The 13,337-nt window shown below is 48.0% G+C and overlaps 1 protein-coding gene across 6 annotated transcripts in view; it reads right to left on the reverse strand.

Annotated features, from left to right (window-relative positions):
* Positions 1-315: 315 nt before the first annotated feature.
* The window catches only part of KLHDC4 (kelch domain containing 4), a 30,139-nt gene continuing 17,117 nt past the window's right edge, over positions 316-13,337 (reverse strand). For 5 of the 6 annotated variants that reach the window (XM_005432289.4, XM_027802202.2, XM_027802190.2 and 2 more), the window contains 5 exons: positions 7,517-7,598; positions 4,148-4,356; positions 2,452-2,851; positions 1,223-1,339; positions 316-911 (listed from right to left, as the gene is read on the reverse strand). In XM_005432289.4, the coding sequence (XP_005432346.1) occupies positions 736-911; positions 1,223-1,339; positions 2,452-2,851; positions 4,148-4,356; positions 7,517-7,598 (984 nt within the window). In that variant the 3' untranslated portion in view covers positions 316-735. The remainder of the gene's footprint in view (positions 912-1,222; positions 1,340-2,451; positions 2,852-4,147; positions 4,357-7,516; positions 7,599-13,337) is intronic. The other variant, XM_014278197.3, reaches the window with a different exon arrangement.

The following is a 13,337-nucleotide window of genomic DNA, read 5'->3' on the forward strand; positions in this document are numbered from 1 at the left end:
GTCATAAAGTTTATTTGTAGGACAACTGCTTTCTTGGCCAACATGTGAGATTCCACAAGCAAAGCCAAAACCTGCTACAGCTAACATTAACAAGGAAGAGACTTCTACTGTTACACGCATCAGGGGTTCCAGTGGCTCTCATACAGATAAGGCATGAAAGGACGCCCAGGTTTCTCCAGGCAGCGCAGCCACATCTCAGGGCTGCATCTTATGACCCCTACCTGTGTATTTCACAGTGGAAACGGGAATCCCTCTTCCAGAGTGGGGGAAAAAGAAGGAGAAAAGCTAGGATGGGATTAACTGAGAAAACCAAGATGATGTAACCAAGTAAGTTTATTGCAGAAACCCTTGGAGACACATTCTGCCCCAGTCGGGATAGGGAACTTGGGACTAGTGAACCATTGTGATGTGCAGTTTGGCTTACAGGCTCAAAACAACTCTGGAACAAAAATATGACCGCATTGTATATACTAGCCTCAGCGAAACACGTGCTTCAACCGCAATCCTGTTCCTCAAGACCCTCCCACCACCTCCAGGGGAATAACAGTGTACCCAGAGCATTCATCAAGGAGGCATATTGAGACTGGTCAGCCCAGAGGCACTCGAGTATGCAGAAGCTGGAGTGCCAGGACACCCCCTGGAGACGCTGCCTGCCTGGCACACCAGGCTGAGTTCAGTGGGGCTAACCACCGCTCCCAGTGTGTTTCTTCACTTGTGGAACAGCCTCAACACCACCTAGACTGAATCTTCATAGAAAGTCTTTGCCATGGCATGTGCCACCTTTACCACCTTCTTCTCCTTGGCATCCAGGCCCATGTTGCTGCGGGCTAGTTTAATCCAATACTGCTCCGTCCTGGACAGATAGTCTGCGTGCTTCTCACCAGGCTGAACGGATGGGTGTTGCTCCTCTCCTAGTACACAATGGGAGGAAGACAGGAAGAGAGGTCACAAACAGCTAATGAAGGCAAGCTGCTCTTCCATGTGTCAACCCAGCCAAGACTATTCTTCAGCTAATGTGTTTTGTAAGAGCCTAAAAACCCATCAGTAAACAATTAAACTTCTCCTCTACCCTTAGAGCAAAGCGTACTATAAATCCTTTGCTTTTCCTAGAAAACTCACGTAGATGCCAGTAAGGCCTTCCAGGCTGGCAGTGGAACCAGCAGGTATTGTATTAAAACCCACTTTATATTAGCATGAAGACAACGCCCATCTTAATAATTACCTTCCTCATCTTCACTCTCCTCTTCAGAGCTCTCCTCTTCCTCTTCCCCTCCCTCTGCACCTTCCATATCATCATCCTCTTCATCCGACTCTGACTCCTCCAGCCATTCCTGTGCTTCTTTGATGAGAAAGAAAACAGAAGAAATAAATAATGAGCTACTTCCCACCCGTACACCCAGTGCTGTCATGGAGGATGCCAGGGTAAGGTCAGACAGATGTGCTCCTTAAGAGCCCTGCTGTATTTATTGCCCTTGCAGACCTACTCACTGTACAGGGCCTGGATCTGGTGAGGAGCAGAGCAAGGAGTTTAAACAGGAAGAAGCGAACAGCACAGAACAGCTGCAGAAGAAAAGCTGGTTAGTGCCGATGCTGACAAGAGTCAGCTCTCCTCCCTAGCACTTCACAGTTCTGTGATCATAAGCAAGACTCCCTCCTTTGTGCCCTTTGCCCATTACGCACAGACAGACACGCAGGGACACCCTCTTTTAATTTCTCCCTACAGTGCCAAGCACATGGCCTGGGCTGAATCACTTTGCCACTACCACAAGATACAAATTGTTCTTAAGATGGACCTGCAGTTTCTTTCAATAATGAGCAGAAAATCCATCTTCACTGAGGTGTCTCAGGTAACACTTTCTGCAACACTACTGAACACTCATGTAATGACCATGTAGCCAGGAATTCAGGGAATTGACTTCTGTGCTTGCCACATGCCCTTGGGCTAGCCTTCCCAGCACAGGAACAGCCCAGCAGGGTATTCAGAGTATACACCAAACATACTACACATTTAAGGTGCGGGGAGATAACCCTAGCTAACGCGCACATGCTTTGCAGTACCCAAGACCCTCACCACCCTGAGAAAGTGAGGACAGGCAAGTCCTCTACTAAGTGGACAAGCAAGGAACAGCAGGACTTCCCAGGCTAGAACTTGCCGCCAGTGAACACAGATGCTCTGTTTACACGTCTTGGTTTTCAAAGTAGACAAACCAGAGGTGGTCACACTCTACAGTGACTGCAAAGCTATGGACCAGACAGGTTTCTGTAGCAACGGTGACCATAGGACACTGCACATCACATACTCTCAAGCTTTTTCCTGCCCAGGAAAAAAACACTACTCAAAGGCTTATCACCACCCTTTGAGGAAGCTCCATAGTTGGTGGGGTTTTCCCCCCCCCCAGGTAACATTACTACGCTAAGGGCAGTGACAGAGATCCCACCATCAGAACTTACTTGGATCCATCTCCACTAGCACCTTCCATTCTTCCATCTTGTGTAGGTCAATGCTGTAGAGGTCACTGAGGGTGAACTGGCGATCGCCCACCTCAAACATTCCCCCATACACATAGAGAACCCCGTGCTTCACTGCCAGCATGGCATTCGAACGTGGGCATGGCTCCACTTGCTGGCCCAAGGCTCCATCTTCTTCCTCCTCCTCAGATTCAGACCTCTCCTTCTCTTCTGCAGGTCCAGAGATCACTTGCTTGATTGTCATGACAGTCCCATCTTCTGCTACCACCTCTTTGACTATCTCCACCGGGCCTTGTGGAGGTTGCTTCACCTCCTCATCTCCAGCACCCTCTGCCTCAGTTTGTCTGCCACGCCTTCGCTTCCTCTTCTCTGATTTTGGTCCCTGTTAACAGCAACAAGGAACAGAAGGAGACTGCGTGTGAACTGCCTGCACCGAATAGCACTTACAGCAGTTAATACAAATACTATGAATGCTGACGAGAGGGAGGAGGCAGAATTCAATTATTTTTCACTACAATTTTAAGCCTTAGGTGATAGGTGCAACCTCCCACTCAGCACGAGCTTCTACCAGTCACAAAACAAGGAGCAATGAAACTCGTGGAGAACCCATGGCGTGGAAGTGCTTCCTCTGTTAAAAGCATATGCTGAAAAGACAGAAAACAGCTCTTTTGCTCTCTATCTTGCAGGTGCATGCAAACACACACATGGAGTCCACTAGTCCATGATAGGAGGGAGAGAATGTAACCCACCATTCTGAGAAATCAAAACAATTGCTGGGTGCTAAATTACAGTGCATTACCAGGAAGCACTCCAGGTCTTCAAAGTATCGTATGAAAGGGCTGGAAAACAGTCAAGCTAGGAAGGCAGAAGCAAACATCTGAGTGTATGTTTGCCTGTTATTATGTGATTGACTTCTTTTTGAGATCAAAGCCAGAAACAGTGTGGGTGGAAAGAAGGAAGTTCAACCAGGTCATTTGCACCTCACTTGCCCCTTGAGAGTGGTTCAAACAAAAATCAAAGATCTGAGCTGAGGGCCACATTTCTGAAGTTCTTATGAGCTGAGGTTAGTATTTTGTCTCTTCTAGTAGCTCATCAACACCGGGGAAAAGAGGGAGGCTTTTTGATCCCAATGCAACATGGCATTTTTTCACAATAGCTTTCAATGAACTGTCTCATGTCAGACTTACACATCTGACCAGGAGCCGGCCTCCAGTAAAACACCATTAATTGCGTTTTCATGCCACTGTTTTCATTTTACATTACACAACAATGGGGCACTTGCAGCCTGACTCCCAGGGGAGGATTGCCTCCTGAACCACTCTCGCTTTGAGCCCAACCACCAGGACTCACAGGCTTCCCCTCTCCCCAGAAAGGTGACAGTCTGCATCACACTGGAAACAGGGCACGGAGAGCACAAGGAGCTACATGGCAGGGAAGGAGTAGGGCAGCATAAAGCCAAGAATTTAGTTGGTCTGGTGGCAAAAACCTACTAGAGTTGCACATCCCCAGCTTCGTTTTTACAGTCTCTCCCCCTCTTCACAATCAGTGGGTCACAAATAAAAGCAGGCAGCCACACCTGGTGGCTCAGCTTCTGGAGCACCCCAAGTTATTAGAATTAGAAGCTTGCATGATCAAGGAGAATGAACTGAATATATACATGTTATTTTTAAAACAATACCTTTAGCTGTCCAGGAAACCATCGGTTTTTCCCGATGTCATAGAAATAAATATCATTGAAGAAGTCCCCTTCAATGCTTTCTTCCTCTTCTTCATCATGCACGCCTCCAAAAAGAAGGGAGCGGTTACTGGGACTGATGGCCACAGAGAAGCCAGACCTGGGAGTGGGTTTCACTCCAGACGGGTTGAGCCGACTCCATGCCCACTTGTCTGGTAACAGGTAAAAGCAAATATGAGCAACAGGAAGGGAGAATCCTTTTCGTATCTTCTAAGGCCCTTCAGTACTCCAGCAAGTAACTCAACAACCCATTTTGGGCATCCTCAGAACTGTATAGCGCGCCTTCAACAACAACATTAATCAGAACGACTTGCATTTCCAGTTCAACGATGTAGCTAATCCACACATCCCTTCTACCCTTGGAAAGCTGTTGCGCCTTCAGTAAAAGCAAATGGTGAGAGTTATCATCAGGTATGCTTTCCGGGGCAAGGAGCCTCCTGAAAGGTGTACACACCTTTACAAGAGGGCAGAGTTCAAACAAGGACTGATCATATATGGCCTTCAAGTACAAAGAACATGTACCTCAGTCATCCCAAGGAGCCCGCCCTACATAAGTTACTGTAGTAGAAGGGTCCTGTGGAGAGAATTTATCTGCCAGCTTCCACCACTGCCTTAATGCCCAGAATAAGTACAGTTCATTGTAAGGAGACCCAACCACACTTTGAAAAAGGCCTCAGCAGCAGGAGAAGGCTTGTGCTCGAAACCCTCCACTGTAGCTGCAATCCTTTCTACTCTGGATTTAGAGCAAATCACTAAAATGCAGGCTGGAAGAAGTATATGCATTGGCTAGACACTGTGTTTCTGAAGAAACCACAATTTCAACAAGATAAACTATAAATAGGACATAATGCAAGTAGGGTCTGGAATCTGGACAATATATGTGACCAACCCTCCTCCTCCCCAAGTCCCACTTTAAGACAGTCACGTTTCAAGAAATCAATCACAATTTAACATTTCAGAAATTCTGCACAAAGAAGATTGTCCCCTTCCCCCTTTGCCAGGGACAAAATACACTCTCTCCTAAGAAAAGTGATGAGATTCTTATTTCTGGGGACATTTACAGATAAAACAACTAACCAGCCCAAACCCACTCTTGATAATACCCCTGCAACAGATAATCTCATGAGATCATACCCTACTACTGACACACCACTACCAAAGAGAGTTTGTCAAAACAGGAATTTCCAGTGTGGAGATGTATTGGGTTTGTATGGCAAGGTTTTGGTAGCTGAGGGGCTACAGAGGTGGCTTCTATGAGAAGCTGCTAGAAGATTCCCCTATGTCCAACACAGCCAGCGCCTGCTGGCTCCAAGACGGACCTGCCACTGGCCAAGGCTGAGTCTATCAGTGATGGTGGTAGTGCCTCTGGGATGACATATTTAAGAAGGGAGGGGAAGAAGCAAAATAGAAGCAAAATGGAAAGAGCTGAGCAGCAGCAACTGGAGCAGGACAGAGAAGTGAAGATATGTGAGAGCAACAACTCTGCAGACACCAAGGCCAGTGCAGAAGGAGGCCGGAGGGGCTCCAGGCGCCGGAGCAGAGATTCCCCTGCAGCCCGTGGTGAAGCCCACTGTGAGGCAGGCTGTGCCTCCAGCCCATGGAGGTCCATGGTGGAGCAGATACCCACCTGCAGCCCACGGATGGCCCCGCACCAGAGCAGCGGGATGCCTGAAGGAGGCCGTGACCCCATGGGAAACCCATGCTGGAGCAGGCTCCCGGCAGGACCTGTGGCCCTATGGACAGGATTCCACACCAGAAGCAGGTTTGCTGGCAGGACCTGAGACCCTGTGGGAAGCAGTGCTGGAGCAGGCTGTGCCTGAAGGACCGCACCCCACGGAAGGGACCCCATGCTGGAGCCGTTCATGAAGAACTGCAGCGCATGGGAAGGACTCATGTTGGAATAGTTCACGGAGAACTGTCTCCCGTGGGAGGGACCCCATGCTGGAGCAGGGGAAGAGTGTGAGGAGCCCTCCCCATGAGGAGGAAGGAGCAGCAGACAGCGTGTGATGAACTGACCACAGCCCCGTTCCCTGTCCCCCTGTGCTGCTGGCAGGGAGGAGGTTAAGAATTCAGGAGTAAAGTTGAGCATGGGAAGAAGGGAGGGGTAGGGGGACGCCGTTTTAAGATTTAGTTTTTATTTTTCATTTCCCTACTCCGATTTGATTGGTAATAAGTTAAGCTGATTTCCCCAAATTAAATCTTTCTTGCCCACAACAGTAATCAGTGAATGGTCTCTCCCTGCCCTTACCTCAACTCACGAGCCTTTTGTTACATGTTCTATTCTCCCCTGCTCAGCTGAGGAGGGGAAGTAATAGCGTGGCTTTGGTGGGCACCTGGTATCCAGCCAGAGTCAACCCACCACAGGAGAATTCTGAAATCCCAAAGATTTTCTTTTGTGAAACAGAAGAGCAGTGATCAAAATGTCCCAGAGAATGGGAATTTCAAAATGTTGTTTTAATTCCCTCCCACATACAAACCAAAAAAAATCCCTAAAATATCTTTTTAGTTTTTCCTGAAACTGCCTGTGCAGGCCAGAGCTTCTCCCACAGTTATGTAAGAAGCCTGGAGACCCTCCACTCCATCTCAGACTATTCCAGGACCAACGGGGAGGTGTCAACACAGACAATGTTGTGAGCTAGAAATGATTCTCTAACAAAAAGTATAGCCCAACCTTCCTCCAGAGCTCTGCCAGTTTTGCAGCCAGCTCCAATCCCCCAGTGTTTCACTGTGTCAGAGCTACCATTTATATTACCTCCAAAATCAAGTCAGCTGGAGCTGAGAACCGTGACTCCTTACAGCCTTTGGCTAACCAAAAAGCTTTGCTCAGCAAAGCAGATACAGCCTCATCTTTTCAGGCTGTAAAACGGAGTGTGAGAAGGGGACAGAACTGCTGTGCAGTGTACAGTCTGCTGCAGCAACAAGCACCTACTTCCCCATTTTCCTTTGCAGAGTGCAGCAATGAGGAACTCTGTCTGCATGTGCGATGGCCCATCTTCCTTCTCTAGCACACAGACAAAAAAAGGAGAACATAATTCCCCTAATATTCACTTGCAACTGCCGTTTCCTTCACCCTAGCCCCCTTCTTTTTAAGCTAGAGTCACAGCACACAAATGCACTTAGCTAGTCCTGGGAAGAAGAAATATTTGCATCAACCCAAAGCAAACACTGGGACATAGTGCTTTTCATTAAAAGGGAAATTCTGTTCCAGGCTTGGAGTTTTTTCGTCTGTTATTCAAAGAAAGAGAGGATTTGCATTCACAGTCCTGCAGCATCACTTCCAGCACAGCCCTCCTAGCTGTAGAAGTAGCTTACCTTCCTCCTTGCCTGCACCTTCAGTCTTCAGCAAGAACATATCTGTATGCAAGGTGCCTTTGTCAACGTCTTTCTTAATTCTCTGCAAAGAAAGGAAAGACCAGGATGCTCAGTTAAACAGTTTCAGTCGCCCAAAACAGAGGAGGTCCAACTTTTCAAGGCCTAGAAAAGTCGCTCATGCCAGAACAACAGTATGTGCCATTCTGAATTCACCATCCCACAGATAAACCTAATCTCAGCCTGACTCTGTACATTCCTGTGCTGAAAATACAAGCACTGTGACTGAACAAGCAGAAGCCAAGCTGGTAGTCACACTGTGGCTCTGGAGCATCAGTCAGCTCAAAACCATAGTGTTCAAACCAGGGCTACTTCCTGGGATGAGCCAAAACCAATTTCTGCCTGTGACAACCAGGAAAGGCTCTCCAGGCTGCAACACAGATTGTGGGACTCATGGCTGTATGAAGACTACGGGATGCAGTTTAAGGGCAGGAATTTTGGCACCTAGAGAAGAGACATTCATTGTCACAAGGGATTAAAACTGATTTTTTGTGGCAGGAAAGGAAGCACCAAGAAAACGACACCCAAGGTCCTGCCTTTTACTCTGCCACAGACAGTATCAGATGCTCTCAAGGGACTAATTTTACATCTGTGCCTCTGCTTCTCTAGCTGTAAAAGACAGCAGGTACCCACTCCACCAAAGTGGCACACGATAACTTTCCACGGGGCTTGCAAGGCCCTCTGGGATTCTGCCCTTGAATGCTGAGAAGAAGCTCTGAGTGTCTATGCTGTATCATTCACAAGGCCCAACTTTCAGTAAAGATCTGTGACTAGCACGCAGACTTTCAGTCCCTGCCACCCGCCCATCTCCATCCCACTACAGGAGAAGCAGAGGTGACAGCTCGCTATCAGCGCCACAGCCCGACTGCAGCTGTTATTTTTAGCATTTGGGGCCCCACAGAGCCTTGAGCAACAGTTTTTTCTCCTAAACAGAAATGGAACAGAAGCCCCACTCCCACCCCTACTAAAGGCAACAGCAAGACACCAGCAAGAGCAGGACCAAGCCTCAGCTGAGGCAATTAACTGCATCATTTTAAATGTGATTTTCCCTTGCTCCTTTCACTGTAAGCCCCTGTACCCCAGTGCCCATAGCAACATGCAGCATTTGAAAGCAGCGCTATGCAACACCACTGTAGGAGGTCTTTTAATAATGTCATTATCCATCCATCCTTAATGCAGAGCTCCTACTTGCTTGTAATTCCCTTCCTCCTGGGGGTGATGGCATTGCTGTGCTGTGTAACTGCTTCCAAGATGCAGGCAGTGGATCCCAGCAGAAGCTGGGCCCGTTGGGTCCAGTCCTCAGGAAGACAGGCAGGACTTGGGTGCCCCTGAGAGCGCAACAGCACAGCGTTGTCCTGTTCTTGCTGCATATCTGTACCCAACCTTGTGCCTTGCACTTGACAGGTTTTGTTATTGCAGGGTATGCTGTGTTGTTACTGCACGGTCCGGTACCCAATTTGTAGGAATAGTACTCAATTCTTAGAAAGGCAGAAGAGAGGAAAGTGTGTTTGAGGCATTGCACAACAATGCTGTAACTTGGATGATGCTGAGAAGCCCTGGGGAAGGCCTATAATGAAGTGCTGGAGGAAACAGGAGAACTCTGCTCACAGTGCAGCAAAAAGGAAGCTTCAGTTAACTTAAGGACCAGGTTATGCCTAGTCCTTGGGAAATTTTTTAGTTTGGGGCTGTGGATCACGTCATCTTGCTCTCCTCATGAACCTAGGCATGCCCATTAGCAAACTGAAAGACACACACTCTTCAACACAAGATGTCTACACTGGAAAGATCCTCTTCTATGCAACCACTTCAATGGAGTCAGCAATCACACTAGTCCACGTACTGTCCTCAAGCAACAGAAGGTCAGGCACAGAGAGAGACAGGAAGCTTGTAGGAACAAGTATTATTGACATCCTATTTTCTGAATAAGAGGTTATATAGTGACAACTTCTTCAGCCACTGCCAGTTCTCCAGCACATCGACAACAAGTGAGACAAGTTTCTGCATAAATGAGTAGTTCTGAGGCATAGCTAAAGGAGCTCTGGTGTTGGGAGACACGGTAGGATGGGCTGCGAGCTGCCCACTTTCAACAGACCCTTGAGTAGGAAGGGAAAGAAAACCTTCTCCCAGAAAGGTGCTGTAAGTATCAAGCACACCAATTCATAGCCTGGTGGTGCATATATTTTGCCATCTACAGCAGTAGCTCTCAAGTTCAAAGAGCTGTGAGTCACCGTGCCGAGCAAGTGCCACGCTCTGGCAATGTCATACTTCCCTGTCTGTCGCACAAGTCTAGAGCAGAAGTCACCAGTGAGCTGCAGGCTGCAGACAGCTGAGATGCGGCCGCCTTTTCAGTCTGTCCCTTACCTTAAACACCCTTCCAAGCCTCACCTGAGCAAACGGCTGTCAGGGATGGATGGGCAGAGGAGAGGAAGGGAGGGAGAGACGGGCAGGAGGCTTCACACCTTATAGGACTGAAGTGCAGCCCAGAGACTGCAAAGTGCCTGCCTGCTGGCAGTAACAGAAATGGTGGTTGTTTCCTCCCCAGTCTCAGGTAGGCTGCACTTTGGCTTTAAATGCTAGACAGAGCACAGATTCATACACACAGGGGACACAAGTGTGGAGGAGCACAGTAAGATGTGTGCTGTCTGCACAAAAGGAGGGGAAATAACAAATACTGAGAGAGCAGTCGGCTTCACCGCCGTACAACCTGCACAGAATAACTGCATTACTTTCCTCCTGAAAACCACACATCTCCCTGTAGTAAACATGCTGCGTATACAACATGACAAAGCTTCTTGGGCTGAGAAAACCCCAATGAGGTGGAGTGGGAGTTAGTTATTTGTTGTCAAAGAGATTCATGTTTTCACCAGCTCACACTGGCTCAAAAGCAGACACTTCACCAGCAAGCAGTACACTGCTACTGGAGAGATCAATCCCCTCACACCCAGGACACCTGCTTGCCCTGAACAAATCGCTCCACCAGTCACAAGAGACTCCTGTTTGCCCCACTGTCCTTCTTCCCTTCAAGTTCCAGGTGTTTGCTTTCAAGCACAAAACTGGCTTGGATATCCACAGCCTACTGTTTGCACATACAGGTACATTAGCAAGTTACAAGAGCTTTACAGGCATTAGCTAAAAAACCCCTAGCTCCACTGACAGCAAGATGCCTGTTTATCCCCCTTCAAAGAGCAAGAAAACCAAGGCATGGAGAGCCGTTCTTCAGAAAGGGAATCAGGATTCCCTGTGTATAAAGTGCTAAATGTGTCTGATAAAAAGAGATTAACAATGGCAAAATACATCGAATTAGCAGAAGCCCTTAGTAGCCAGAACTACAGAGGGAACCAGTCCTATCAGATCTAGCAATTCAGGCAAATGCTCCAGCCCTGCCACAAGCAACCTCCCAGCAGAATCCAATTCAGCTTTGCAAAGCTTGCCACTAAAAAAAAAAAAAAAATAATCATCCCAAACCCTAAAAAATAACCCAACATGCTAGTCTGCTTTGGCACCCAAAAGCCAGCCCTCCCATGGCTTGTAGGCTGCTTGCACCTGCAAGGTAGAGCAGCGTTAGCCTCCAACACCTCCCGGCTGCATTCGTCGTGCCAGTCAGGCACAGTGCGCTCACGTTGCCTAGCAATAGAGAGGTCTTACTGCTTCATACAGCCAAAAATGCAGCTTGCTGCAGCAAGCCCCATCCCCAGCATGAGAAACGGGCGAGGACATCTTTAAGATCAGCAGGAGAGCCAGTCTGAGCTCCTTGTGGGATTCAGAGGTACGCTTTAGGCAGAGCTGACAACGCCCACAACATCCCCTTCTGTAAGGGCTTGCTGAAGTTGCCTTTATAGTTTCAAGGCTGAAGATGAAACAGATGAACACAGGGACACCATAGTGCCAAGGATCATGAATTTTAAAATATCAGACACACCCCTGTTAATTTGTGCACCACCTCAAGTTAAGTCACACTCAGGGTTATAAACCTCCTTTTTCAACACCTGCATCCTGGTGGTTCACTTGGTCAGCAAAATCTACTGGCTGGCACAGGCAGCAGGATGTCTACGTACCAAGGTTCTCGTCCTGGCTCAGTATAAAAGCACTGGAGGGCCTTAGACAAGTCACTTGATCTTTTCTGCCTCTGTTTCCCCAACCACAAGAGGTACTTTCTTACCCAGGACACATGAAGGAAATTCAGCAACACAGCCTGGACTGACAGACATTACTGAAAACTCACCCTCCACACTCAGCTCTGCATGCAAGTCCGGAAAAATCAAAGCAGGGACTAAACCTCTCTGCTTCTGCCTTCCCAGCTCCCAATGCCTGCTGACCTGAGGACAGGCAAACTGATCACTTGAGCAGGGCACATCCTGGCAGCAAACTGACAGCGTTGCTCAGGCTTTATAGAGCCTCAGCACCCAGCTGGGTACAGAGATGCCTACAATTCCAGCCATAACCATGAGCCTCCTGGACTCATTTCTTTTTGACCTAGGCAACACACATTATACTACATCGCACAGCTGTTCTGGTACAGTACTTCAAAGCAGATTTAGACGGGCTAAGGAGAGCACAGGATGTAATCACAGAATCATAGAACAGTTTTGGTTGGAAGGGACTTTCAAAGAACATCTAATTTCAAGCCCCCTGCCATGGGCAGGGGGACCTTCCACTAGACCAGGTTGTTCAAAGCCCCATCCAACCTGGCCTGGGACACTTCCAGGGATGGGGCACCCACAGCTTCTCTGGGCAGCCTGTGCCAGCACCTCGCTGCCCTCATAGTAAAGAATTTCTTCCTTACTATCTTTCGGCTTAAAGCCATTCCCCCTTGTCCTATCACTACATGCCCTTGTAAAAAGTCCCTCCAGCTTTCTTGTCAGCCCCTGTAGGTACTGGAAGGCTGCTATAAGGTCTCCCCAGAGCCTTCTCTTCTCCAGGCTGAACAACCCCAGCTCTCTCAGCCTGTCTTCATTGGAGTTGTATGCACCAGAACTGCCCACCACAGGAAAGCAGCCTTGCCACATCACAAATCTCTAGCCATGCAACAGACATACCATGTTGGTATTAAAACAGAGGAGCTATTATGATTTCTGCTTCCCTTCCCTTCAAACCAATTCACACCATATACATGCCTAATAGCAGCTCTAGCCTCAGGAGACTTCTACAGAAACGTGCACCTTTTTTACAGCACATGTGCAACTCTGTCCTGCCTCTTATTAGAGGAGAAGTCTCTATACGACTGTGAATGGCATTTTTCTTGGACATTTGCCTGGCTGCATATGCAAAAATGTCTTCATAAGGCAAAAACGTCTTCATAGCACTCCTGAAAGTACCATCTGCCTCTAATTGGAGACAATGAATACATCTTCTCCAGCTCCAATTACATATTGTTTCCTCCACCATCTACCTCTTCTTTCTCCCAAGAGTACCCCAGCCAGTGACTCTAAGGGGAGTACACAAGCCAAATGCACTTTCTTCACTTCGACGTAAACCCAGAGAGACTCAGCTCCACCACCGGCTGTAAGCAAAGATGGAATGAGAGTTAAATAGCCACACATTAATGAAGTTGTGCTTCTCCTAGAAGGGCTTAATCTTGCTGAATTAAATTTTCAGGGGCGTGCTAAAGGTTTGTTGCCTTTGCCTCTCAAGAAAGATACAGAGAGAATTCTGTCCAGTGCTTTGGTCAATTTGTAGCTCAGCTGCACCATTCCTGCCTGAAAGTTCACTTGTGCTACAGAATACACAAGCAAAGTCTCTGTTAGGAATGGCACAGCAGAGAGAA

The sequence above is a fragment of the Falco cherrug genome, chromosome 14, assembly GCF_023634085.1.
Source record: "Falco cherrug isolate bFalChe1 chromosome 14, bFalChe1.pri, whole genome shotgun sequence".
Taxonomy (NCBI): domain Eukaryota; kingdom Metazoa; phylum Chordata; class Aves; order Falconiformes; family Falconidae; genus Falco; species Falco cherrug.